This window comes from Cuculus canorus, chromosome 16 (assembly GCF_017976375.1).
Source record: "Cuculus canorus isolate bCucCan1 chromosome 16, bCucCan1.pri, whole genome shotgun sequence".
In the NCBI taxonomy this organism is placed as follows: domain Eukaryota; kingdom Metazoa; phylum Chordata; class Aves; order Cuculiformes; family Cuculidae; genus Cuculus; species Cuculus canorus.
This window is the reverse complement of record NC_071416.1, coordinates 1,572,059-1,599,390: the sequence shown is the minus strand read 5'-3', so window position 1 is coordinate 1,599,390 and position 27,332 is coordinate 1,572,059. Positions and strand designations below refer to the sequence as shown.

The 27,332-nt window shown below is 47.0% G+C and overlaps 3 protein-coding genes across 8 annotated transcripts in view; all 3 read right to left on the bottom strand.

The window, feature by feature from the left end:
• CPNE1 (copine 1) overlaps window positions 1-11,281 on the bottom strand; it is a 43,162-nt gene extending 31,881 nt beyond the window's left edge. For 3 of the 6 annotated variants that reach the window (XR_008452543.1, XM_054081163.1, XM_054081158.1), the window contains exons 1-2: window positions 11,150-11,203; window positions 9,079-9,161 (exon numbers count right to left, since the gene is read on the bottom strand). The gene's annotated coding sequence lies outside the window, so the exon portion shown is untranslated. Of the gene's footprint in view, window positions 1-4,484; window positions 4,626-9,078; window positions 9,162-11,149 lie in introns of those variants that run through there. The other 3 variants (XM_054081161.1, XM_054081159.1, XM_054081162.1) reach the window with 3 other exon arrangements.
• RBM12 (RNA binding motif protein 12) lies at window positions 52-4,605 on the bottom strand. The gene has a single exon (XM_054081157.1). The coding sequence runs from the start codon at window positions 4,603-4,605 to the stop codon at window positions 1,963-1,965; it is 2,643 nt and encodes an 880-aa protein (XP_053937132.1). The 3' UTR covers window positions 52-1,962.
• Window positions 11,282-13,611: 2,330 nt separating the features above from the next.
• Window positions 13,612-27,331, bottom strand: NFS1 (NFS1 cysteine desulfurase). Its single transcript, XM_054081171.1, has 12 exons — window positions 27,168-27,331; window positions 26,479-26,595; window positions 25,797-25,880; window positions 24,329-24,481; window positions 23,242-23,335; window positions 21,449-21,583; window positions 19,916-20,073; window positions 18,429-18,534; window positions 18,184-18,265; window positions 16,780-16,863; window positions 16,574-16,663; window positions 13,612-15,628 (listed from the first exon to the last, which is right to left on the bottom strand). The coding sequence occupies exons 1-12, from the start codon at window positions 27,285-27,287 to the stop codon at window positions 15,565-15,567; spliced, it is 1,287 nt and encodes a 428-aa protein (XP_053937146.1). The 5' UTR covers window positions 27,288-27,331; the 3' UTR covers window positions 13,612-15,564.
• Window position 27,332: the final 1 nt, after the last annotated feature.

Sequence of the window (27,332 nt, the reverse complement as noted above, 5' to 3'; positions counted from 1 at the left end):
TTTTCCTTTTCAGTACTTTTATTCTAATGTGAAACATGAAGAAACAAGCACCCAAAAAACTCCAATATCGTATGAAACTTTAATAAAAGTTGTTTAAAAAACAAAGAGCAAAACTTTAAAAATAAAGGGACAGGCTTACTCCTAATCACACGTCTGACAGCAGCGGGGGGTACTGCCGGACTTCCAAAGGAAAAAAAAAAAAGAAACAAAGCTCTGCTGTTGAAACGTGACTCCCAAAGACTGTTGAAACGCAGAACATGAAGCTTCAGAGACAGACAGTTTTATTAACAGGAGGCTTAGTTTGAACAGTATATACAAATCACATGACTTTTCCAAAGTTGGGACCACCTAGTAACTGTCAAAACAAAATTATGCTCGAGAATTACAGAAGCATCTGTGTAATGCGACCGCCTCTTTATTGAAGTACACCTTTGTACAATCCTTCCACGCATTCCTGCGCTGTGGAATCCGCTCAGGACGCAGCGCCGCACAGGCTTCAAATCTCGCCTACACACCACAGGAATAAAACTGTTGCCACTTGCACCTCTCAGTTTTGCCTGACCATACACTTCAGTGTTCCATGATATGCAACACCAAAAGGCACTGGTTTTCTTTGTCCAAAAAACACAACGGTTTCAAGTTTACTGTGTTTAAGTACAATGATTTGCAGGGAATAGAAGGATTTTTCAGGGAATGTCCAAGTTTTATCATTTATCATAACCCAAACAAGGATAAACAACAACAACGAAAAAATCTACACTTGCATAATTACTTCCCTTCCATTCTCTGTTTTTTTCATGGAAGATTTTCCTGCACAGCAAAGAAAATTGCAACTCTTCAGACTTTGAATACAACAGCATAACTTTATTGCAAAAATATATGGTAAACTCAGTATTTTCAAGTTTTGGAGAAAAATAAAAAGTTCTCTCTGAATTCACCCATAGCAGTAATTCATGACAGAGTTGCTGAAGATAAACGTTTCTTCCATATATAAACTAATTTAAAACTTTAGCTGGACTCCAATCTTCTACTGATAATCCCCACTTTGGCTCTCGTAGCAGAGACTCTAAGTAAGGAGTTGAGACACATGAGAAACACAACATCGATGTCCAACCAGTGTCAAAGGTCCTATCCCAACCAATTCACATAATCCTAACAAATCAAGCTACTTAAACAATAATGAGCATTTTCAAATTGTTACTTCTACCGCAAATGTTTTATACGTACTGTAAAACTCATATGATAATGTTTGAGGTTAGCTATACTCGTGGCAAAAGTCTTATTCTGCACAGTTATAATTGCAATATATAAATAACTAAAGGTTATTCCACAAAGAACAGCTTGAATTTTACAGAACGATTCTGCTCATACTCAAAGGAATTGGTTCGGCAGACACATCAGCAATGGGCATAATTCAACTGTTCATACAGCGAGAATCTTGGAGAAAAGAAAGATACATACACAAAACAATTAATCTGTGTACACCGAGAATCCGTTCAGTTGCAGAGTAAAATCAGGACTTTAAACAAAGCTTTGACCTGTAAACAAAGCAAATTCAGCCAGCTTTTAACCAAATCTAGAAAGAGCTACCTATTGTACAATGGCTTGCGAGAGCACCCACCAAAGAACTTCACTGACTTCATCTATGTCCCTTATCCGAAACTACATCAAACCAGCCTGGAATCCTTGATAAGCACTGTGTCGAATACAGTTTACTAAGCTTTACGAAGAATAAGGATCCGTCTAGCTTCTCCACAGATTTGTACAGGAAAACCCACTGCGCATCTGCTCTTGCAGTGCTTCTGATGGAATGGCTTACCCAGTGCTCTCTCTCATCAAAACCAGCCCGGTTTACAATGTCAACAATCCACAGGGTCTATCCTGGAAATACTATAAAACCAATCCAGATGCAGTTATCACAGCACTATGAGTATCTATTCTACAACTACTTCATATGAACAGCTACCCTAGAACGAGCTTGACTTTTCTGGAGCCTATAGGCCTGTCATTTAAATCAACCACAGCTGCCATCGCTTCATCACGAGACTCGAAAGCAACCATTGCTTCTCCAGTGGGCATCCCCTTTTCATTGTATTTTAAGCACACCGAACCAGGGATCACTTGGTAGCCATAAAAGAAATCCAGAATTTCATCTACCGAAACAGTAAAGGGCATATTTTGCACTTTAATGACAGTTGGTCCTGGCTTTCCAGACCCTGTTCCAAAGCCTGGAGGCCCACTGATATGTATATTTCCCGGTCCAGGTCCAAACCCAGGAGGTCCACTTAGATGCCCAAGACCACTAGCAATTCCTGGAGGACCAGCACCAAAGGCAGGGGGACCACTTAAATTGCCAGGACCATTACCAAAAGTCTGAGGCCCCCCTGCAAAACCTGCCGGTCCGCTCAAATTACCAGGACCACCTGCAAAAGCTGGGACCTCAATAGCTGCACCAGGTAAACCACTACTTGCAACTGCAGGTATTCCTGGTCTGGAATCAGGAAAGCCACCTATTCCAGGGGGTGGTAGAGGGGGACCAAATGCGCCAGATCCACTGAAGTTACCAGGGAAATTAAATGGAGGACCGTTGTTTGCCTCTTTAGCATTTCCTGCCAAGAAGGCGTGCTCATCCCCACCAGCACCCTGGGCTCCTGGCACAGGCGCATTCCCCTGTATCGGTATTTTCAGTATCTTTTTCCCTTGAGATGGTGGGTTCCTCTCAATATCTCTCATTTCTTCTACAGTTATCAAACGCAAAACAACATCTCTTCCATTCAGCTTTTTACGGTGCAAACGCTCTGCCTTACGAGCATCATCTTCAGATTTAAACTGAACCAGTGCTTGTCCTAAACCCTGCCCGTTAGTATCAACAAGAATTTGTACAGAGCTTTCTTCTACCGCCAGTCCCTCTAGAAACTGAAGGATCTCCATTTTTGTTATATTGTATGGAATATTAGATATATGTGCACACAATTTTGGCAAGCCTGGTTCTCCCTCAGCATTCATGAGGATTTCTCTCTGGTCATACTGGAAGCTCTGCAATCTTTTACGGATCATATCTATCTTTTCTAACATTGCCTTTTTAGTAATTGGGTGAACCTGAATAAAGCGATTCCCTATGTACTGCTTATGATGACATAAAGCTGCTTTGTAATCAGCTTCATTCCTAAACTCAACAAAACCCTCTCCAATTGCCTTCCCATTAGGCCCATATGCTATATAAATGCTGTCCTCAACTATATCCAGCTTCTTAAAAAAATCTATCACATGTTTGTTCTCCGACTCAAAGGGAAGACCTTTCAGATAAACGCAGAAACCCTGCTCATGGGGAGACCTCGACCGTGACTGTTTCTGCCCACTAGGAGATTTGGACCTGGAATGAGCCTGGGGCGGAGGAGGGTGCGACTGCCCGGAGGGACCCATGGTTTGCTTGAAAGTTATGTGGCCTCCAGCGGCCACCCACTGCCTCTCTGTGGCAGGACTAACTTCAACATAGCGCTGAATCATCAGCATTCTGTTTCGCTTCAGGGCTTCAAATGTATCTTGAGGAGAAAAAAACTTAACTAGTCCATTTCCATTATTTCGCCCTACATGATCCTTCAGCATATGGACCGCATCCACACGGAGCCCAAGGAAAAAGTCTTTCACATCAGATTCTGTCGCAGAAAAGGGCATTCCATGAACGCTGACATACAAATCATCTGGATTGATTGGAATTGGCTTGACATTACTTTGAGAATTCATCTGGATAGGATTTACAGGATTCATGGGACCAATAAACAATGGATTCAAGCCGCTGTTCATATTCACTGCTGCTCCAGACCCATTCATTCCCGAGGGTAAAGGCGCTACGGGTGGAGGATTCAAAGGAGGCATTCCTGACATGGGAGGCATAGGAGTCATTGGAGGCACAGGGGGCACAGGGGGAATGGGAGGAACCGGAGGAACAGGAGGCAGTGTGGGTACAGGGGGCGGAACAGGTATTGGGGGAATAGAAGGCATTGGTGGCAAAGACGGCATAGTTGGGATAGGAGGGATGGGCGGAGGAGGTACTGTGTTCATTGGGGACGCTGTGCTAGGTACAGTCGAGCTAAACGTTGGGCTACCAAAGGTACTGCCAAGATTTGGAGGGGCACTCCCCATACTAGCAGTAGAAAAGGTAGATATGTTTTTATTGCTTTCATGCGCAGTAGTAGCAGCAGTTACCACACTAGGAGAAGGATTATTAAAGTTAGGTACAGTAGTAGGCAAGTTAACCCTTCCGCTCATTCCAGAGCTAGGTGGTGGGCCTGACCTGCTTGCATTTGCTGGTGGCATATCTAGATTGGCAGTTTCAAAACGCCTACGACTGAGTTCTATCATGTTCTGCATTTCAGTTTTACTGCTCAGCAATAGGGTTACTTTCGACCCTTTAATGGTACCACCTGTGCGCATCATACCCAGCCTTGCATCTTCATCAGTGGCAAAAACGATGAAAGCCTCACCCAGTTCACCCCCTACAATATGCACGCCCCCATCGGGAATGGTCAATCCAGAGAAGAAGTGGCGAATGTCCATGGTCCCCGCCACAATCGGGAGACCTTGCAAGCGGATGACCACAGCCATGCTGCGCTGAAACAACACACACCTGCAGATGAGAAAAGGCAACGGCTATGTCAGACTACTGTTCATGACACCATGCAATTACCTACAGACACCATCTACTACATTTGTTTACATACACCCAACATCATCTTGCAAAGATTAAGCATGTTTATATTCCAAGTTCCTTATTCATGTTCGTTTTCTTCATACAGATTGAAGTTTTAAAAATTTACCAACGCAATTAGTATACATTTTGCACTAGAAATTCTAAAATAACTGTGAAACCAAGACCCACAACTGTCAGTGAAAAAAAAAAAAAAAACCTCTACAGAACAGCAAAAATCAGACCCATTATATCAGAAGTTGAATATTTAAAGGAATGTAAGCAAAATGAATATTTTAGCCAAGCAAAGAAAATGAATTTACCATACACTGATACCGTATCCACTGCACCTGGGAAAGGGACTGCGAAAAATTCTGCACACCTATGGGAAATAAACAATTCTCTTTCATTTGGGGAGGGATTTTATCTCCTGCCAAGCAAAGAAGACTAGGAACATAGCAGTGGGTTGGTTATGAACAAAAACCTGTTACGGACAACTAGCAACAGGGAGACTCGCACGACAGCCTGACAGGGACCACCCAAATTGTCCTGGTCATGTTTCTCCTAGCAAAGGCGAGAACTCCAAGTGACTGTGAAAGACAGCTCACTGCTATAAACCAGCCCCAGACATTCTGTGACTATTCAGACCTCACTAAACCAGGTCAACATCCACACATATCCTAGCTAGATATTTGACCTTTACAACTTTCAAAACCAAGATATAATTGCCAATAGTTGCAGATGTGCTGTCTGATATTACACCTTCTGCCTAAGGCACAAGTAAGAGACTTTCACCTCTGCAGCTGAGGTTAGCAGAAGCTTAATGGCAATTTTGAACAGGTAGATCTTGACAGTTACCTTGCACACATCCCAGAGAAGCCTGAGCTCATAAACCAAAGTTTTATATAAATAGGAAACTAGGTAACACCCACTGATTCTTGACAAATCTTCAGTATAGACTGAAAGTATCACATTAATACCAGCATAATTCACCAGTTCAGAAGCCAGCTGCTCTTCCTGAACAGACAGCAGCAACACCTTGTTTCACCTGAGCCACATCAATTCCAAAACTTCTTGACTTCCCAAGTACCAGCCAGTTCACGATCTGCACAGAAGACCTCTAAGGCTCCCATTAGTCACACACGAATGAGGTTAACCACGCATTTGAAATCAACTATGAACCAGACAACACAATGCAACACCAGGAAGCAGTGCACCCCAGAGACTCCTGGCCATATGCCAAAGCTGTGACCAACAACAATCAGGAACGGTCTCCTAAAGTTTCACATTCAGCCAATTTCTGTACCCCAGCACAAAGTCACATCCATGTGCCAGCTGCGTTTGCCTGTCCAGCCCTTTAAATCACTTCAGAATGGACACAGGTTGAACCACCCTTAGCTACTAAGTCCAGCTTCCATCCCAACAATTTAACCACACCAGTTAAGGAGGAACTCTAACCTTAACGAAATCAAGAGTAACAATTCGTCTACAGAGGAAAAAAAGGATCAGTTCTTTTGTTTGCGTGACAGAACTTCAGATTGCTCACTGGGTACTGAAGTGTTCAGTTTTGTTGTCCAACAGCCAGAGCCAACCCCTTCCATGCACGATGAACTCCATCACATACAGGGGTGTCACAGGGCACTGGCCCACATCCAGCTGACAGAGAAGCACGAGGACTCTTCTCCCTCACAACAACAGCAGACAAGCTCCCTGGCACAAAGCCATTGGGAATGACCATCCAATTCCTTACCACACTGTCTTGAGAGAGAGCATGGAACTCGCAAGAGGAACACGAGAAGGTCTAAAACCTACCTCACTGTAAATCCTGCTAAGAACCCCCTACTCCATCGGGGGTCGCAGCAACAAAGAGGACTACGCACTGAGCCCCAGGGATTATTTTCTACAAGCAGCCTTCCCATGGCCACCACCAAGCAACAAAAGCAACATCTAGCATTCACCTCTTACAGCTCACGTTTCCCTGAAGAATAAAGTTCAAAGCCCAGTCATTCTCCAGCAGCAACATGCCGGCCCAAGTGACAAAAACAGGTCAAAGTAAGAACCATCCATGCCACACACACCCCTAAAGAAGCAGACAGGACTTCTTGCACTGTTTTAAAACAGCAGTATTTTTAAATTAACTCTGTAGTTGTATTTTAAATTTCCCAAATGCTGATAGCAATCTCTGAAACTAAAGTTAAAATGGAAGTCCTGGCTACTTTAAGGAAGCCATTCTGAAGGGGATTGTAAACCAGAAGTGTACTACCTGATGCTCCAGGATTGCTTTGGAATGAGATGATCCTGGGGCAAAGCAGTACAAAAACATCCCTGGGCTTGCACCTGTACTTTGAAAACTAAAATACTTATGGCACATCTTGCCAGGTTTACATTTTCTCCATTACCTATTATACAAAGAAGTGAGTTTCAGAGATTTTCATGCATTGGGATGTAGACAGCTGAGATTTGTCTTAAAAGGGAGACCACTTCTAGTTCTTTCCTTGCTAATATAAAGCAATGACAATCTGATAAAGCCATTAGCTGAACAAAGGTGACTCAGGAAGGTTGTTCTCCTCAGATATGCCGGTTTAGAACATCGCATATTCCTTATCCAAACTGAGACCTACCAAATAACCACAACTACGAATGATTCCGAGAATCCAGCCCAGAAGGCAACTTAACAGGTAAGGCCACAGAATTCTGAAGAGGTCAAGCATCTTAACATTTACACAACTCCTAGGATAACACAAGTGTTTCCATCTTGCACTGTATTCAAAACTTCATTAGAAATGCTAAGAGATACCTTGAAGTTTCGTTACTAAATATTCTATTTTGGTCCACTAAATCACTGTCGACAAAAAAGCCTAAACAGCTGCTTAGGCATGCAGTTGCTCATAACACTAGTTGCAATTATTCCAGCACTGTTAATTCCGTGCATGATACTAAGCCAACGCCTGCTACAAAGCAAGAGCTGACAGGAGCATGGTATGAATAAGGAGAATTTTAAGGAGTTGACATAGGATTTTTTTGCCAAAAATATTTGATGGAGTTAAAACGTAAATGCTCCAATATTCTCAGGACATCAGTGATCTAACAAAGCATTCGTTTTGCTTCTGTGATTTAAAGAAAAATCACAAGGACCAAAAGGGCCAAATTTCACATTTCTAAGCACTCACAACTCTGATTTTTCTTGCAAAACACACTTAGGAGACAATAACCCACTCAAATTTTCCAGCTAACGGAAAAGCAAAGCCTGCTCAAATATTTCAGTGTTTGCTTGCGAAGATCAACAACATGCAGAGGCAGCACTGGCTTTAGAGGGAGCATAGGCTACGTGCTCATTAGGTCTGCGCTGAAAGCTTTTGTCAGGCTGTCAGGGGTGTTTGCAGGCTGCCTGCTCTTCTTCCTGTACAAAAAGGTACTTTAAGGAAAAAGTGGGTTTTGCTGTCGTTCTCTGTGTGGTATAATTTCAGAGGTACCAGAAGCACAGAATCCCCATTAGCGATCATAAAGGGGCAGTAGAGGTCTGCTGGCAACCAACGCCATCCAAGCCTTAACAGCACACCTATGGGTCTGCATGGCAGCGACTTCAAAAACCTGGGTCTTACACTGGAAAAAGGTGTACAGATGACAATATCACTTCCCCCACCTGTGCGGTCATCAGTGAAATAAGTAGAATTCAGGTTGTATGCATAAATTCATAAACACCCAGACCAGCCTTTGAAGATGTATGCATTTTTCAAAACAAGAGAAGTTCAGAAGACTCAACACAGTCCCTGCTGATTATTAAAGTACAATACCATGCGGTACACACACCACCTATTTGGCAACTCTTGGACAAAGGCTAGCATAACACTGGTATCGCAGGAGGAATTTTAAATACCCAGCCTGGAACTCCCTAGCAAAAGCTAAAACTGTAAACTACAGTTTGGGGGTTGGTTGTTTTTGGTTTGATTTTTTTTGAAAGACTAAAATTAAGCACTTAGATCGAGAGTCATCTCCGAGCTCATCTGAACCCATCTGATCCCTTTAAATGCTGCAAAGCCTAATTAGAACCAATTACTGTGGACTTCTAAACTCCTCTAGTTAGAAACACGCAGCCATGTGGCCTGCAGCAAAGCAGCTATGTTTTCCAGCAGTACAAAACAGCTGTGGAGTGTTCCGGACTACCACATGCCGATAAAACAACAAAACAAGAGTTTGGCAGAAATTCTATTTACAAGAACACCACTGCCAGAACCACTATCACAAGTGGGAGTCAAAGTAAAGAGACTGGCTCTAGATTATTACATAAACCAAGAGTTTTGGTACCAATGCACAGATTCCAAAAGCTTCAAACATTTTTTAAGATATACTCAATATGCATATAAATAAGTCTTCAATTCAAAGGCTCTTACCTGCAAAGACAGATGTTTTTTTCTTAACAAGTAGCAGAAGCCAAGCCAATCCTGTGGGCAACCAATTAAAACCAACTTTTAGACTGCAACAAAGAATAAACGGAGGCAAAAATCAATGCAGGCAACACAACAGTAGTAACAGTCCACAAAGAACTGTGTATACAGACAGTTCAAACCTGCAGCCACCACGAGGCACTGCAACATACGACCACCACAGGAGGAAGAGTGCTTTTTCTAATACCTCAACCCCACATCACTTGTCGGTAATAGCATTGCATGGTTTATGTACGGTTTCAAGAGAGGATATTTTCCACAAAGAAAGAAAAAGAACCAGAAAATGCTCAAAGAATCTTTCAAATCTCCCCATCAACAACAGGTGAACAAATCAATTTTCAAAGGCAAAGAACAAGAATCAAATACTTAGAATCCCTGAATTTTAACAAATCTTTGCTCCATCAACAGTGACATCCCTTCCTCCAACTGCACGTCTTCCCACTTGAGCAAAGCAACACAGCCATACCTCCAAAATCATCCCTACAACTGCATAGCAAAAATTCTTCTGGAGTCACAGACCGGTGAAACCAAGAGCCATCTCACAGCCACCTCTACAGCACACACAGCAAGAACTCTCCACTACAGGATTGCATTTTACGAAGTAATTTGTCATGTTATTACCCAAACCCTGATCAAACGCCCATTACTTCATCCCTGTATAAAAATTGTGTTCCTAGAATTACAACTCAACAAAAGAGCCAAACATTTTAAGTGGCAACATACACAATTTTGTATTAACAGAAGGATGGAAAATCCTTGCTCTTTCATTTCTTAGCAGACCATCTCATACCAAAATTGTGATTCTTTGGAAAACTATCCAGGAATGAACCACACCAAGAATTAATAACAACCTCCTCACACAACCCAAACAAGCCATTTTCAGTTACTAGCATCGTTACCAAGGAGAACTCGGAGAAAGAAGTGCTACTAAACCATCCACAAACTCCCTAACAGCAGGAATCAGAATACACATATACTCATAGATCTTCCAGGACACGAACAGCAGACTTACAAGCGAGGAAGATGCTGCTACTCTCTTCAGACTTACATTAAAACGGGAAACGCATTTAGGAAAACTTTTTTTTTATTAGACAGCCAAGAAAAAAGAAGCAATCCTACATTAGAAGGATTCAACTACACACTTACATATCTAGCAGTCAAACAGAAGTTTACAGCGCAGGAAAGAACGTAATCACCTGAAAAACACTTTCATGCAAAACTACACCTGCTTCAAGAGGCAGATAAATCTTTCATGTACAAGGAACTTTCCATTTGGAAGAAAAACCGAACCACGATGCTGTCTTTCCAGTACAGCAGCCACAGCACTGAGACCGAGCCGAGGATTTGCAGCGGGCCAAGACAGAACGCTACGATGTGAAACAGGAACAAAACCAAGCAGCATTCCTCAGGAAAGGTGCAAACCTCCACTCTACGTGTTCCACTTTCCACCAAACACCAGCTACTTGTTTGCCAACCTCAATTCTCTCCGCTTTAAACCAAAGCATCCCCCATTCCCGCAGGTGAAGCCGCGCTTTCCGCCCAACGCCTCGCGCACGCGTTACCGGGAACGGGCCCGGGCCCCGCCCGCCTGCGCCTACGGACCGGGACCGGCCGGGGCCCACAGCTTTCCAAAGGGGGTTAAGTATCTAAAAGGTATTTGGGGGTTTAAAGGCGGGCGGATGAGGCGCTCGGCGATCTGGATCGGTAGCGGACAAGGACGGCCGGGCCCGGGGACCGCCAAGGGCTTTTCCAACCCAGGGATTCCGACCCCGCCGCAGCGGCCGGAACCGGACGATCCCTAGGGCTCCTTCCAACCCAAACCGTCCACCGGTTCAGCGCCCGGTTCTGAGCCTCCCGCCGCAGGGAGGCCCCGGGCCCGGGGCTCCTTCTGATCTCCCGGGCGGGGGACCCCGGGCCCGGCCGAGTACCCCGGGCCACCTCCGCGCGGGGCCGCTCCCGCCCGGCCCCGGTGCCGCGGGTCGGGGCGACCCCGGCCCCCGCCCCGCCGCGCTCTTACCGAGGGACGCGCGGGAGAGAGGGGAGAGCGGAGCCCACGGGGCCCGCGCCGCGCCCCGCGCTCCGCCCGCGCCGCACAAAATGGCCGCCGCGCCGAGCGCTAACGGGGCGGGGCCGGGGCAGGACCGCGCGTGCGCAGAGCTCCCTCCCGCCCAGGGCGCGTGCGCACGGCGTGGGGGCGGGGCCTCAGCTGGAGATGGGCGGGACGCAGAGGGCGCCTCAGGGGCGGGCGGGGACTGAGGCAGCGCCGGGACTGAGTAAAGGGAGGGAGCGGCCCTCTGCGAGCGCGGGGAACATTTCTGACTGCCCATCGTGCTGCAGCGTTAACGCGGGCTCAGGTGCCCTCGGAGCACACCCGGACAACAAACGTTTACCTGAGGGGAGAAGAACGTAGTTTGTAGCTCTCATCTTCTATAACTCCCCGATACCTGCCCATAGATGCTGACGGGATCGCCCGTAAACCTCCTGTGCCCTGACACAGACACCGGGTCGTGAGAACCATGGAATGGTTTGGGTCGGAAGGGACCTCGAGGCCCATCCAGTCCCACCGCTGCCCTGGCAGGGACACCTCCCGCTGGGCCCGGGGCTCCAAGCCCCGTCGGCCTGGCCTGGAACCCCTGCCGGGATGGGGCAGCCTGGGCCAGGGCCTCCCCACCCCCAGTGTGAAGAATTTCTTCCTGATGTCTAATCTAAGTCTTCCCCCTTCCAATTAAAGCCATTCCCCCCTCATCCTGTCACTCCAGGCCCTCGTAAAAAGCCCCTCCCCAGCTTTCCTGGAGCCCCTTCCAGTACTGGAAGCTGCTCCAAGGTCTCCCCAAAGCTTTCTATTCTCTAGGCTGAACAACCCCGACTCAGATTAATCAATGCATGATGAAACAAGGGAAGGGATTGGGAGAATTCATGATTGTTTAAGGATTACCTGAAAGACATCGTTATCCTAACTAAGAATGTGAGAAGGAAACTAGCTATTTTGAGTTAAGGTAGAATTGTGTAACCTAATGTTTATCTGTGTTAGATTGGTGCAATGATCGTATGACTTAGGTGGGATTTTGAGCATCTCTTTTGTATGGATCAGCCTTTGGGGTCTGCCGTAAGGATGCTGGGTTTGTGGAAGAATTTCCACTTTGCACCCTGCACAGAACAAAAGCAATGTCTCCTCTCCACACAAAAACCTTTGTTTTAGGAGTGGGGGTTTATTGATTTCAGGTGCCAAAACGACCAGACGGCATCCTAGCAGCCAGCACCTCTCAGAGACACCGGGCGCTGCAGCAGCACCTGTGGTCAATGAAAAAACCCTTCAGTCTGCCACAAAGAAACACGTGAAAATAAATCATTGCATCACATTGCAAACACTTTTGGGAGTTCAGCAATTCATTTAACTTAATTGTTCTTCACCATTTAACAGAAATGAGGGCAAAAATAGGTGATGGGCAGTGGGATCAGCTTGGGGCTGCTGTCACAATAACCCTCCACCCCACAATTTGTTTCCTATAAATCTCCTCTTTCTGTTCTCAAATTCTCTTCCTTTACCACCCTCATCCTCTCCCAATAAACAGCCCACACATTTATCTTCTCCCTATTATCCCTGGTTTTACAAATGTTGTACTATATTTGGGGTTTTTGATATCGGCTGTCCGTGTTTATCGGTTCTGTCAAGCTAACAACTCTTTTTTCTTTCTAGGTGTACCACCTGCTTACACATCACTCCTTGACTGCTGTAGGCTTCCCGTAACTCCTGTAACTCCTCTTCTTACAGCGGTAGTGACAGTGGGCAGGGTCGGCTCTCAGCACACACCCCTCAGCACAGCCCAGAAGCAGGTGATGAGAGTCACCAGAGGCATCCACAGCCAGACTGGCCAGACTGGAGAGCTGCTTGCCCGACGTGTGCAGGGGACCGTAGGAACACCAGCAGCTCAGGGCCTCGCTCTGCTGCGGCCACCCTGCAGCAGGGAGGTGTAGGATAACAAAGGACAGTGCTGGAGTATCCCAGGTCAGAAGAAAACTAAGACTTTTCAGCTTTCATGCAATGATTCACCACACTGCTTTTTTTTCATTGCTGCAATCACGTCTGGTGATTACTAGAGATGTTTATTGTGTACACCAGCAAAAAACTTGGGGCCCTAACTACCTAATCTCAGCAGGCCTCCAGACTGGATCGGTGCCAATTCCAGGAAGGCAGATGGCTCCAATTAATCACCAAAAGCCCCCACAAAACCCTGCAGCTCCCTCGCTCCCGAGTTACAGCCAGGTCTACTTGTCAATATTCAACCCCAGAAATTTACTCCTTCCCAGGAAAAGCTTTAACCGTGGTGCACAGCCCCATGTTCATCGTTGGTGCTACTTCTGTCCATCACGGGGAGAAATGTCTCTGCTGTACATTTTTTCTTATCTTGCCTTATAAGCATTTCCAGATAATCATTTGCGATCAGTACGGATGAGCTTCCCCAACCTTTGCATGTAGAATTTCCATATTTTAAATCTTCAAGATTTTGGGCTTCCTTTTCTTGAAATGATCAGAATTAAAGCTATTCGAATTTAAAACCCAAATTAGCTCAGCTCAGGCATTGAGTTTGAGAAAAATGGCTTGTCAAAAGTGATGTCAACTCGATGACAGAATGAGCTTCGAACAGTGTTCACAGCAAGCTGAGGAGTTTGTCTTTCTCTGCTCTCTAATGAAAGGCGGCAATTTAGCAACTGCTCGTGCTGTAGAGCTCAGCCAGAAAGGTGGATCCCAACAGACTGAAAGTAGCCACGTTTCAGACTTATCTATATTTTTTATCATCCATGGAACACAATTTCATAAACATACAGTTCTGAAACGCGCTGTGAAGCTTTGCCGCATGCTTACTCCAGAAAGCAGGCACGGCTCAAGGATAATACAGAACACACAACACGTCTAAAGCCTATTTGTGCACATGGTAGCTTTCAAAATGTTGCGATGAAATATAAGGTGCCATCCCTACAACATTAAAGCTGCTAAAGCTAATAATTGCAAACAGAATAATTGTGGATTAGCTTCACATTCCAACCAACCACATCTGTCCTTGGTGACAAAACAAAACAAAGGACAAGCTTCTGTAACGCAATTCAGGCCTTGTGAGCCTGAGCTTTGGCTTTTCCATCATGTGGTTCCCCCTGGAGGCAGACCCCATCCCGAACTGGACGTACTTTCCATAGGGGACATGGAATTCAGCAGCTGATACAGCATCTATCCATCCACACAACTAATCCGAGCACTGTCTGCTCATGTTTCACAAAGGCACTTTGGAACACAGGGATAAGTTTCATACTGGGAAGAGTTAAGAAAGGAGAAACGCTGGCAGGAATTGATCTCACCAAACACTTTTCCACTGACAATTCCTCCAGCATTTGCAGGGAAGGGACTCCCATGGAAGTCTCTGGTCAGACCGCAGTACCGGCCGTCACACAGAGACCGCTCCAGAGCCTTATGTTCTGATCTCCAGACCAAACATCCAGGCTCCAGTGGGCAAGGCTCCCCGAAAGGACAGAAGCCAACGAGCAGCCCAGAGGCAAACTGGGTAACAGCAAAGGACAGGTCACAAGGGAAGGAAAAAGGCCAAAACAACAAAACCCCAGACTCCATCAAGACATCACACTTTATCTGTTCTCCACCTTCCCCACGTTCCACCTAAACCAGCACTGCAACTGAAGCAGACATTTTCCACATATCCCCATCCCCAGGCATTCATGTTTCCTTTCCTTAGTTAGAAAAAAAACTGAATGGAAAGAGCACAGTGGAGGGGACAGCAAAGTGCATCATCAGTGCTATCACACCATAACGCAGTAGGAGGCTTTGGGTGAACGCACACTATTCGGAACCAGCATCACTCCCAAAAAAACAACAAAAATACTGTTTTAGACAAAAACCCTGTTCTTAAAACTGCATGTCCAACTCAGCTGTAAAGGCACACGGCCACACCGAGGCATCCTTCTCTGAAAATGCCAAGCTTCTTCTGTCTGAGAGCTGCTCGCAACCAACGCATCTGAGCAGCGCAAAAGCAGCTGCTGCTGCAGGACGCCAGCCACAAGCAGAACACGGGCTGCAAACAGAACAGCTACGCGGGATGTTTTACACTGAGAAGCAGCCACCTGTAGGGGCCAGGAGTAACACACTGATCTCATTTCCTTATTAGAAAATCATTTCCAAATCAATTATGCTTTAGCATAAATTTCTGTGTGCCAACGCAAATGCAGTGGCTGTTCTATCATTCTGCCTTTCTTTGGGATAAAGATGAGTTTCATTACTGGCTTCTCAGACTTTGTGATCAGAAAGAGCAGTTTTCCAGTCAAATTGCAAGTGTCAAAACCCTGAAGTGCTGCATAATTTGTTCAGGAATGTACAGAAAATGCATTGTAAGCCCCATCTACACCCAGTCCATGGATAGCGAGGTTTTCTCAGTGCTGAGTCCATTTAATGCTCTTGAGGTCGACTCCATCCTGCACCATTTCCCAGAGAGGGCTGTAAAGAAAGGAGAAAAATGAGGGCTGTCTAAACTGCACAGGTCAACATCAGCAACAACCAGACAATTCCACCAACCACACAAGAAATGGAGGCTCCAGGAAAGCTGGAGAGGGGCTCTGGATCAGGGAGTGCAGGGACAGGACGAGGGGGAACAGTTTTCAGCTGCAACAGGGGAGACTGAGATGAGATCTTAGGAAGAAATGTTTTCCTGTGAGGGTGGGAGGCCCTGGCCCAGACTGCCCAGAGCAGTGGTGGCTGCCCCATCCCTGGAGGTGTTCCAGGCCAGGCTGGATGGAGCTTGGAGCAACCGGATCCAGTGGGAGGTGTCCCTGCCCATGGCAGGGGGGGTTGGGACTGGATGGGCTTTGAGATCCCTTCCGACCTAAACCATTTTGTGACTCTGTGAAACTAGGAGATCCCCATCTGCCTTCCTTCTCCTCCTAGAGGTCAGTGAGCTTCAGAGGACCAGTCCTTGCTGTGTCCTCAGCCCGAAACACCAGAGGTGAGAGGGCAGGGGCTCCACCTCGGGCCCCATTCCTACTATGGCATAAAGTACTCCTGTCTCAGAGACAAGAGCGCTCTCCTGTGACTCTGTCCAGCTCAGTCAGTAGTCTCAGTTTCACCAAAACAAAACAAGGTATCAGTACACACACAAACACCCCCTCTGCATTAGGAACTCCATGTGCTGCCCTGCCTGCTTGCCCTATGGGTGTTCTTTCCCTGACAGACACAGGATCCAGGAAAAGGTTTGTTATCAGGTTAGTTTCCTTAAAACATTTATCACTGCTGTTCAGATCAGGCCCACCACCCACTCTGGCAACTCTCCTTGCTTATATACAGAGACACTATCCAATTTTTGTAGCAATTACTTTTAACTAAATTCAACTCTTCAGATGATCAGCACACCTAAGAAGTCTTTACGCCAGTAAGAAGACGGCTCACCTCATTTCCCTCAGCCTCTTAACATGCTGGATGCACTTCTGCACTGTATAATCCACTTCTTCCTCTGTAGTGAAACGACCAATGCCAAATCTAAACCAAAAGAAACCCAAAGGACTAGAAATATCGTACTAGAAAACAAATCCACCACTTACTTCCAGCAGAAAAGAAAAACATTTGGAAGCATTAAGGAAGAGCACTCCACACACCTTATAGATGAGTGAGCCAAGTCTTCATCTGTTCCGATTGCCCGCAAAACATAGGAAGGCTCCAGAGAGGCTGATGTGCAAGCACTGGGGAAAGAGAAAGCAGGCAGATTTCAGACTTCTGTTCCTGTGCAGATGCTACATGAAGTAACATTTCACTCAATTCCTCCAAGAGAGGACAGGTCACTCAGTTAATATTACTGTGACTCTCTAAACCAAACTCTGTCAGCTTCCCCAGCCTCTGAGAAACCACCAGGGAATACAAGCAAGAGGAGTGTATTTCTGTGGCTGAAGAAGAAGGATGGAAGGGGCAGGCTTAGAGGGGAGTGAGGATAATAAATCAGGAGCACGAGCAGCAAGGATAAACACAAGAGAAGCAGGGGGAACAGAGACTACGCGGTAGCTGCTGAAATAAAGAGACAGGAGCCAAGCCAGAACCAGGCAGGGAGGGGAGCACACCTACAGGCACGCTAAAATGAGACTTCCCAGGCTGCTGTTTGACAGCAGAACAAATAAGTGAAAAACTGCAGAGCGGGACCCAGAGCAAGGTGATCTGGGTACAGTTGTCAGCAAAGAGAAGTTCCCTCTTGAAGCAGCAGGCAATAGCGGGTACGTGTTGTTACGAAATTTTTACAGGTAGCAACACGCAGCACAAACCAGAGCGCTGTTTGTGCTCTCTGGTGCACAAAGCAGAGCCTCGTTTCACATTACAGACATGTTCGGCTGCAGACACTCAGGAGAGGGCTTGTTCTTCCTGTTCAGTGCCAACAGATCTCTAATTCAGATATGGTGGCTGCTTTGTTCCCAGAGGTGAGGAAAGGACAGCATCTCTACGCTCCATTCACTTCATCATAAGCATCAAGTTTGTCTCAGCACAGCAGCATTACTGGCACTCCTGAGCGTGAGCACAGCTCCTTAACAGTGTAGTCCATTTTCTTTCCGCTTTTGCACTGAGCACTGGCGCTCTGAGCTCATTTAATTCAGGCATTTGTCCAGCCTCGCTAGACTCTAGTTACCATCTGCCACTTGGGTGACATCCCGCTGAAGGACAGAATCTGCTCAAAAGCTGGCAGCCCTGAGTGGGAGTGTCACCAGCAGTTACAAGTCAAGGCTACTCAATCACAGGTCTGTCAGTCTGGCAGGTAGGAGTTTCTAGGCTGCTTTTTTCTGACTTTGTTTGTGGTCCTTTGGGGTTTTCTGGCTTTCAGGATGAGTAAATTTGACCTTAATTTGAAACATGCCACCTCAGAGAAACACCATCTCAGAATGCAATCAATGCCAGGCTGACTCATTAACGAACACACAAACCTGGGGCACAGAGCAGACTGCTCCTTACTTTGTGCCTCCACCACAGGTGTTATTTTCTCTCCAAAATACACTGCTCTCCTCCCCACACATCCCACCTACCTGCCTGAAGACAGTGCCACGTCTTTGAGGGCCATCAGAAGACTCTCTCCTTCCACATATGCAAAAGATAAATTGATACATCCTACATACAAATAAATAGAAAAAAAAAAAGACAGAAATCCAGGACAAATCCTACCCCACGTGGCAGAACTTGCGCAACATGTGGCTGAAGTGACTTATTCAGTCACAGCCACTGACACTGAGGAGGGAGAGTTCCAACCAGCTCAGGATTTCATTAACATTACCTGGATAGCGATGCTCTCTATCTCCATTCATAACCACATCCGGAACTTCACTCATTATTTTTGTAACCAGTCGCTCTGCCAGTTGTGAGATTCGCTTGTGGTCGTACTAGTAAAGAAACCAGAGAAGAGACCAAAACAATCAACAGGGCAGAGTTTGACTTCAGTCACACTGCTCTGTGTCACAGATGAAGTAGTGGGCTTGGTTCCAAGAGGCAAAGAACACAGCAGAAACATGAAAACCAACTGTCAAACTTTGCCTACTCTAGAGACTTTCAAAAGAGAATTACGGGTTTGGCCTCACTAGCTCTGCCATCACAAACACCCCAATTTATTCAGAAAGCTCTCTCAATAAGCAAGTGCCAAGCTGGCTTTCAGAACAGCACCGTGTTCTCCGTGTTTAAAGTCAAGTTAGGCAATACATAAGATGACACATTTAGCAACACAAGACAGGGCAGGACAGCAGAGTTAACTGCCCCTAATTTCCCTGGGAGCTCTCAAGCTGTACCGCGCACAGACCTGGACTCGCTAATGACTATGAACTCAGCTTTTACAACATATAACCTGCCCAGGGAGAGCTGCCCATGTACAGCGTCTTGTACTAAAGTGAAAAATGAGGTCACTCACACTAAAAAAGCAGTAGGTATGGTATGGGCTCTGGTGCATAGGAACGTTCAGGTGCACACGTGTGTTTACAGGCTTGAGAAATTCTCTGGAAGCAAACAAGGCTGTCTCAAATATGACTGGGTTTAGAAACACCCAAACTCTGCCAGCAAGGAAGAGAACCCAGATCCAAGGCTTGTACAGAGTCCAGGCTCTGCAGGCTCTAATGAGGCCTCCACAGCCACCCAGCTCAGATGGTGGATCTCTGCCTGTCTCCCAGGAAGAAGCTTGATCCTATGTGCACAGACAACGGGCACGTGGATCCCACGGGCACCAGCTGAAGGATTTTTACATTCCAGCTGTAAGGAATGCATCAATGCCTGCAAACATACACATCAGCACACGAAGGCTCAGACACCAGACCCAGCAAACAAACTTCACTGACTGAGCTAGGAGAAAAATAATAATTCCTTGTCACAGTGCTGCGAAGTTGAACTTCAACAAATTTTATAGGTACGATAAGGGACTAGGATATCTTGTCTTTTCATAAATATGATGTAATCCATTTCAAAGAACCTGCTAATACATGTGTGCAGAATGGAGAAATGAGTACAAGCACATAAAGCTGTATTTTGCTAAAACCGTCAGCTCTGATCCTGTTGTATAAAACCATGATTCAAACCACTTCAAGAAAAGAGAAATGTAAGAAAACTGAAAATCAGCTTCCAATTAGCCAAAAATATCCTTTAGGATCTCAAAGGATTGACTTGATGTTACAACACAAGAATCAAATTTAATTCAGGCATATGGACACAAAAAGATCAAAGGAACCTAAAAGCCCTGTTATGGGAAGTTCTGGAATGCAGGACGAATCTTCCCCCACGTACCTCCATCTCTTGCTGTGCCACCTCGCAGGCTGTCCCCAGCCCCACTGCCAAAGGCGTGGGCACAGTCCCGGACCGCAGCCCTCTCTCCTGGCCCCCACCACTTTGCAGGGGCTCCAGCCTGACACGTGGTCGACGGCGAACATAGATAGCACCAACCCCTGGAAAACAAGGAAAGCTGGATTAATGTACACTCATAGCTCTGAAACGATGAAAAGGGACTCCAAGGTTTTAAAACATTCTTTATTTCCAAAGCAAACAGATATCTGGACACCTCACTGGAGAAAAATGTAGCAAATACATACAGGAGGCACAGCATTTCCTAGGAAACTGTGTCTGTCCCCAGTCAGCCTCCCACAGCCTCAGCCACAAGAGACGCTGTTTCTCCCGGTGTGCTTCAGCCACCCAAAGAGCTGGTGCTTCCCCTCCTCTTCACAATTCCTGGGCACAGCTGAAGTTCACCCCTTTGCACTGAAGTTTTCATGTGCAGATACTTCATTCATTCATGTTCCCTTACTGACTTCCAACTGAATACCTGGAACTCCTTTCCCTGGATTACTGCTCAGCACCAGTCCCAGGAGGCCTCTCCCTCTCTTCTCATTAGGAAGAGTCATCAGGGGCACCGATTTCCAGCAGGCAAACTGATGAGCCAGCCAGTTTCACTCCATGGCCTCCGCACCTAGAAATGTGATTTCCTTCTCTTTCTGTGCCTTCGTGTCCCTAATGAGTGACTATCACCACAGGAAGAACGGCTGCAGCTTCTGGGCAGAGTAAGTTGTGAAAACTTGTGTCTGTCACCTGCCTAAAGTTATCAGTGGAAAACTAAGTCCTCATAAAGAGCCTTCAGCTCCGGGAGAGCTCAGACAGAGAAAGACATATTCAACAAATAACAATTTCGCCTTGTTTCTGAACTGCACACAGAGAACAGCAAACCGGATTTCTGCCTTTCTACATCCAGTGCTGCGAACTCCATGGACTCTGATGGTAGTGACAGCTGAGCTTTCACTATTGGGGAACAAACCAGAAAACCCAGAGCTGAATTTTGAATCATTCTGGAAAGAAGATGCACAAATGGCATTGGGAGGAAGAAACCACTGAAGTAGAAGACAACCCAAACCACGAAGAGTTTAAACTTTCCCTTTACCTTCTGATCCCCTTGTTGCAAGTGACCCTTGGGCACAAGCTCTGCCCTATAACCCAGTGATTTCATTTCGACCGTTTCAGCATCAATGCTGCTTCACACCAAGCAGACAACTCCTGCAAAGCCACTCCTCCTAATCCTGACACTACGATATTGTTTCTTCCTTTAGCTGAAGGTACCTCACAACCCATCACTGAAGATCCACTTCGCACATCTCTAAGCCCAGCAGCAGTGCTCAAACTACTGCAAACTCAGCCCAACACCAGCCTCAGAATAGCTTTCTACAATTTAAGTAAGAGTCACTATGACAAATAGCTCTGACTTCATGACTTGTGTAGTCACCTTAAAGCAGGCTTGGAAACCACAACTCTCTAGAAAAGCACTTCACTAAATACCTTTGGGCCCATAAATTTTATGGCCGCTGATGCTCATTAGATCAATTTTCATGTCGTTGACATCCATAGGGATTTTACCAATCGCTTGTGCAGCATCTGTGTGGAAGAAAACCTTACGTTCACGGCAGATCTCACCTGGAACAAAAACACAACAGAAAAAAAACCCACATCAGTTCATCTAATTGTTATGATTGAAATTATTCCAACAAGTAACATCATGCATTAATTTAGAGCAGGGCCCAGTTCTGAGGTGACAAAGAAAGGAATGACTGCTGTCGTGTTTCTTTTCCAGTGAAGTGTCCAGAGCTGTGTAGGAGCCAATGCCACGCTGGGCAAAGGCTGAGGTGCTCAACAGGGAAGACTACAAGGATTTTTTTCAGTTGAGAAGTTAAAAACTCTTCTGTTGTTAAGAAGTGAGCTTGTTTCCTAACAAAGAACCTAGAGTGGGGACCAGAGCTCAGTACTAGGAATCTTCCAGTAGGGAAAGGGGATCCAAGAAAGCTGTGGAGGCGCTCTTGATCAGGGAGTGCAGGGATAACATGAGGGGGAATGGTTTTCAACTGAAAGAGGGGAGATTGAGACGAGAAATTAGAAATGTTTTGCTGTGAGGGTGGGAGGCCCTGGCCCAGGTTGCCCAGAGCAGTGGTGGCTGCCCCATCCCTGGAGGTGTTCCAGGCCAGACTGGATGGGGCTTGGAGCAACCAGACCCAGTGGGAGGTGTCCCTGCCCATGGCAGTGGGGGTTGGGACTGGATGGGCTGTGAGGACCCTTCAACCCAAACCATTCTGTGATTCCATGACCTCTGGCATTTAAGCATAGGACAACAGGTACGGCCCTCAATACAAGCATAGGAGGAAAACAGAATCCTCGGGCCTATAAACAACTCACTGATGGTCAATTCTTTGTCAGTGAAGAACTAGAACCTTGAAGAACCTTGCTTTGAGCATAATAAAGAACATAATAAAAAAACCCACAGCAGTAAGCGAGAAGGAAATGAGCCACACAACAGGGTAAGATGCCTGCCATGGCCTGGGAAAACAGCATAAACTCCATGGCAGAGGCCACAGCCTAAAAACTGCCTAAAAACTCAAACATCTTATGAAAAGACATCTTGAATATGAAGAGAGGCAGGAGTGTCACTGTCATAGGAAACATTATAAAGGAATCATGGTGGGACTGTGGGAGCTGCCACTGGCTCACTCTGCCTGCTCCAACAGCCCCGGCTCTCCAGGTCTCTCTCCACCTGCTTTGTGGTCCCTGTCTCTCCCTCTGCCTGCTCAGAGCGCAGCCCACCCTCTCACTACCTCCTGTTCTAGAGCCCTGACTCTTCAGCAGCCTTTCCACCCCTAAATTCACCATTCATGGCTGTGTATGGCATCTGGGCGAAGGGCTGTCCAAGTGAGGCGCTCACCGTCTCTTTCCTTCTGCCCCATGCTTTGCACATTTCTCCTCTTAAACCCTACAAGTGCTCAATAAAACACTGCAGTGTGTAAACTCAATTGCCGAGTTATCCTGGGCAATTTTTTCATCCATTGTACAATTCAGAATGAAACGTGAAACACCACAGCTGACATGTACTACAAGGTTATAATTGCTGCAGTACTCACTCTAAAAGTACTGAATTTCATCCTTGTTTCCCTTTTAAAATAAGCTTTTTTCGGGGAAAACATCGTTATTTATTCCTTATCTATACTACAACTGATTTGGCATCAGCAGCACTTGGCTATGAAAATATGAAGCAAAACAAGGCTGCAGTGGCACTGGCTGCTCACTGGGAGCTGTGGGATACTCACCAATGTCACCAACTGGTTGCTTTACTCCGATTTCATTGTTCACAGTCATCACAGAAACCAGACTTGTGTCTGGCTGGAATGCAGCCTCCAGCTCCTGGTGAAATATTCAAACAGAGAGAAGTTGCGACTAAAAGCTGATGCAAAAGGTTCCTGCACACACCTTCAACTTGCTTGCAAAGTTGAAGCCTCACGTTCTGCGAACAGGACTGGTGGGAGCCACATAAACACAGAACTCCTGCAGGAAGGGGAATGTGACCCATCGTGTTTCTGCAGATCCTGACCCGGGTACATGTTGTGCCACCTGACTGCATTAAATCGAGACCATATCAGCTTTTGTGGGTGTCTCTGTACCATTTTCTTTAATGAGTTGACCGCCCACAGAGCAGCTGAAGCCACACTTGGACAAAGCAATGCAGGCTCTAAAGGAACTGCCCTGCACACAAGGAAGCGTTGCGCAGAAGAGCCTGTCAGCACAGTTCTCCAACAGCGCTGCACTGGCAGGCCTGGCCCTGACCCCACCACGGACACCCACCACCTCTCTGAGCAGACGGTCCGGCTTACAGAAACTGCTGCTGTCTCGTACGACAGGAAACAAATGCTGAAAAAAGCACATACAACTTCTAAAGGCCAAGACTGAGCCAGGACGCTCAGAGGGGTCAGTTCATGGCAACAATGGGAAGGGAGCACTGTAATCGCTGTGTCTGATGCCCTGAACAGCTCAGGGCATGAAATGTCGCCACTCACTCGTGTATCCCAGCCAGCTCCATCCCAGCCAGTTCCATCCCAGCCAGCTCCATCCCAGCCACGTGCCGGGCTCTCTAAGGGCATGCAGCAGCTCCACCTGCACAGCAGGTGAAAGGGGGGATCGGAGATGGATATTCTGGCTGAGAAAAAGTCTACAGCCCCAGACAAAACAGAAAATCCTTCTCCAGCTGTGATGAGGATTTCACTGCAAATCTCATTCTACCTTGCTGTATTTATGATCCTTTCCTATTTAACACGAAGAGGACACAAGCTTCTCTCGAGCACCAATCTGAACTAAGGAATTCTTCTATTTTAAATTTCCTTCCGCCAGTAAACAACATACCTTCAAATCTATGAGCCCATTTTTTTTAACAGGCAGATATGTGACCCGAAACCCTTCTGACTCCAAGGAACGGCACGAATCCAAAACACACTTGTGCTCTGTTTGCGTAGTGATGATGTGCTTTTTCCTGGATTTATAGAACCTTGCAACACCCTGTCGGGCACAATCCATGAACAAGACATTTGCTGTTAGACCACTGAAAAAAATCAACTTTTGCACAAAACGATAAAAAGCAAATTACAACTTAGAATATATTTTTATCTTCCCTGCTGACCCCGAAGTCATGAATCTAAATGGCATTGACACGTCACCCACACTGTGTGTTTCCATCAGCACCTCGCTTTTCAGAGAGCCTGCAAACCTAGTAACTGACACCATGAACAGAAATACTTCAACAACATCGCAGGGGAGTCACACAATGAGAAGCCTGAACAGCTGCATTCGGAATGTTCACACACTACCTACTCTACCAGAAACAAGTTCGGAATCAGCATCTCCACTGGATTTCACGATAAAAGTGAGAGAGTTGGAGTTGTTGAGCCTGGAGAAGGCTCTGGAGAGACTTTAGAGCAGCTTCCAGGACTGAAAGGGGCTCCAGAAAAGATTGGGGAGGGCCACTGTCCTCTGCTTCCCATCCTGAGGTTCCCTTGCTCTGGGGTTCCCTTGCTCCCAGCACCTCCCGCAAAGGCACAAAGGGCACTGCTCAAGATGGAGATGCCTGTGCCATGAGGAAGAACTGCCTCCCTGCCACCACAGCAGCCCAGGACTGACCCAAGCCCCGTCCCAAGAGCAGCTGCTGGGGAAATACCAAGGGATTTGGGACTGGCCTCCCTCCACCCGCCCAAGCTGCCAGTAAGCTCAGCCCCATTCTCCTGCTTTGCCAAAACCAAGAGGGTCCAGGAAAGCCGAGGAGGGGCTCTTGATCAGGGAGTGCAGGAACAGGACGAGGGGGAACGGTTTTGAGCTGAAAGAGGGGAGATTGAGATGAGATCTTAGGAAGAAATGCTTTGCCGTGAGGGTGGGGAGGCCCTGGCCCAGGTTGCCCAGAGCAGTGGTGGCTGCCCCATCCCTGGAGGTGTTCCAGGCCAGGGTGGATGGGGCTTGGAGCAACTGGATCCAGTGGTAAGTGTCCCTGCCCATGGCAGGGGTGGAACTGGATGGGCTTTAAATCTCTTCTGACCCAAACTGTTCTGTGAATCTATGACAAAGTTTTAATTACGAAAGCAGAGGGACCGTATTTGTTGCATGTAAGACAAACATTAAGTATTGTACTCCAACCCATATCCTGGGCCCAGCGTTTCCTCCATGCACACAGCAGAATGCCACAAGGAGTAACTCCAGGAATTCAATAATGCAAATATTTCATAACTACATCAACATATGAACAGTCAGACTGCTGAAAGATGCATAGAGTTCTTAAGATCATATTTTTAACATAATAAATAACTCTTAAGTGCAAGCCTTTTACCTTAATTGCCATATTATTTGATTCCGTTGCACCACTGGTAAATATAATTTCCCTTGAATCAGCTCCTATGAGATCGGCAACTTGCTGTTCAAAAAGAAATATAAATGTGAGGCATTGTGGCAAAATACAACAAATTCATCATGGTATAACATAGGCAAAATGCTTTCAAGAACACCCTCTTGAGCCTCAGAAGGATTACAGCTGGTGTCTCACACAGTTATGGTGCAGGTACAGTGTCTAAACATCTGCACCAGTACAAAATGTATCAGGGATCGGTGTCATTATTGGTGGTGGCATTAAGCATTAAGCACGAGCCTGTCAGAATAGAACAGAAAAGTCAGGTAGATAAAACCCCAGTAGATATTACTTCCAAAACAAAGTCCTGTATCTAAGACTAAGAAGACAATAAAATACACAATTAGCACAGTAACTGCATGCCTATGACTTCAGGAAATAAAATATCCCCAGACATCCTTCCCCAAAACATTGGTTTCCATCACTTCGTCTGCTCCAACCTCACTGCTTTTTCTTGCAATAAATTTGCTGAGGTACAGCCAAACAGAGAGGAAGCGCTAAAGCTGGTCTGCAGTGAGCTAACTATAACAGTGCTTTGGATTTTCTTTTGAGACTGAATTTCCTCAGCAGTAGGAAAACCCCTGTGATTGGAGCACCAAAGACTGACCCTCCTCGCCTTCTCCATGGCAGCCTCGCTCTCCCAGCCGTAGGCGTGCGTCCTGGAGTGGGGGTTGCCGTAGTAGGCTGTCAGGTAGGGCAGCATGCTGTCCAGGACCCTGGGATCCTGCGGAACACAAACCACTCAGCCTTGGAAAGAGACAAGAAAGACCCTCTGTCCCCTGGGCACACGCACCCCTCCCGCTGCGGTTCTGCGGGCTCTGGGTTCAGCTCAGGTCAGATCTCCAAAACCGGAGGCATGTTCTACACACCACAGCCACGGGCAAACGTGAGCGTATGGCAGCTGTGGTCTAGTGTCCTGCACACAGCCTTCCCGGTGGCACCACGGTACAGAAGGGGATTTTCTGCGCAGCAGAAGCGCAAGGTGGTACAGAGACGGGGAGAAAGGCGCGGGTCAGCAGCTCGGTCAGCAGCTGCCCCGGAGCGAGGCCCAGCCCACAGGTGCTGGCGGGCGGGACGGGTCCCTGGACGGGATGGGGCTGCAGTGGGGCACAGAGCGGGACCCCCGGGCGGCTGCTGAGCGAGACAGGATCCCTGGGCCGTATGGGACGGGATGACATGGGATCCCCAAGTGGCTGCTGAGCGGGACGGGACGGGATCCCCGGGCAGAAAACCAAGCGGGCCCGGCCGGGCTTCCTGGGCGGTTCTGAGCGGGAGGGCCCGGCGCGGCGCGCTCACCAGCGGGGTGGTGGCCTGCACGTCCATGTACAGCGGCCGCGGCGCCGGAGCCCGCGCGCTCCCCGAGAGGCGCCGCAGGGCCGGACCCCGCGGGGCCGCCAGGCGCCGCCACAGCAGCATGGCGGCGGACCGGCTGCCGAGCCCGCTTCCGGCTGAGCTCTTCCG